The following is a 1071-nucleotide window of genomic DNA, read 5'->3' on the forward strand; positions in this document are numbered from 1 at the left end:
GCTGTTGGACTTGGCAGGAACTAACATGTTTACTCTTCCGTTTCAGAGAACTGAAGCTCGAGTGTACAGAAGCCCTGTCGGGGAAAAAACGATTACAAGAAATTGGCGTTGACAAACTGGACAAATCATTAGTTGCGAATTTCGAAGTACTTAATCTAGTTGCTGAACGTAGCATAAACAATAGCACAACAGGTGGGTTCCGCGCTTTCATTCTCCTCTTTTCAAGTGCCCAACGGTGTCTCTTGCAGATCAAATAGTGCCGCCCACAAATGCCCTGAAGTGGAAGCGAGTCGGCATAGTGTCAGGGCGAAACGTTCGTCTCGATACGATTATTTGGCCAGGAGGCGATCTGTCTGTGGCGGCTGTCTCAATTAGAGCCAGAACGGTGTTCCGAGTTGTAACCGCTCTCGCTCCTCCATTCGTTATGGCCAGTGAGCTGGACGAGGACAAACAATGCCTTAGGGGTAGGTGCTTTGTTCCTAGCAACAATTTAAAATGAGGAAATCGCAGAACCTCCAAAACTGGTTCGTTTCAGGTCTGCCATGCCACAGAGTCCTGACTTCGGACAAGGATAACTTGACCCTAGTCTTCAACGAAATGCAACGACTGGAAGTTGAAGAGGAGGAGGAGGAGGAGAAGAAGGAAGCAGAGAATGCAGAGTACGAGGACTATTCGCGCTACGCGCACGAGGATGAGGAGGAGGACTTTTTCCCCTTCCAAAAGTTCAAGTACAAAACCAGCTGCTGTTATGGACTGTCGATGGACTTGCTGGAAAACATCGCTCAAGAGCTGGAGTTTGATTTCCGGTAAAGGTCCTGATGGACAGCCGCTGGCTTAAGTTTGCTGCAAGCTTTGCATGAAATAAACGATACTCAAATTTTTCATCACTGATGAAAAATTTGAATATGAATGAAATCAACGATATTCAAATTTTTTATCAGACGCCAGACTCGACAGTCGACGTCATTACGTTTCGGCGAGACAACAGCGCCATCATCAGATTTAAAATTTACACAAACTCATAATTGGTAAACATTACGTTCTTTAGGTCTTTTCTGCAAAGACCTAAAC

At 45.6% G+C, this 1071-nt stretch overlaps 1 protein-coding gene across 1 annotated transcript; it reads left to right on the plus strand.

Annotated features, from left to right (window-relative positions):
* Positions 1-46: 46 nt before the first annotated feature.
* On the plus strand, positions 47-806 carry LOC125503632 (the record flags this gene model as incomplete). The annotated part of the gene is made up of 3 exons (XM_048664346.1): positions 47-192; positions 249-464; positions 536-806. Coding segments are annotated over 3 exons (633 nt in total), but the record flags the coding sequence as incomplete, so codon positions are not given.
* Positions 807-1071: the final 265 nt, after the last annotated feature.

Source organism: Dendroctonus ponderosae, unplaced genomic scaffold, assembly GCF_020466585.1.
Source record: "Dendroctonus ponderosae isolate FM_Combo_2020 unplaced genomic scaffold, Dpon_F_20191213v2 Dpon_F_20191213_2084, whole genome shotgun sequence".
Taxonomy (NCBI): Eukaryota; Metazoa; Arthropoda; class Insecta; order Coleoptera; family Curculionidae; genus Dendroctonus; species Dendroctonus ponderosae.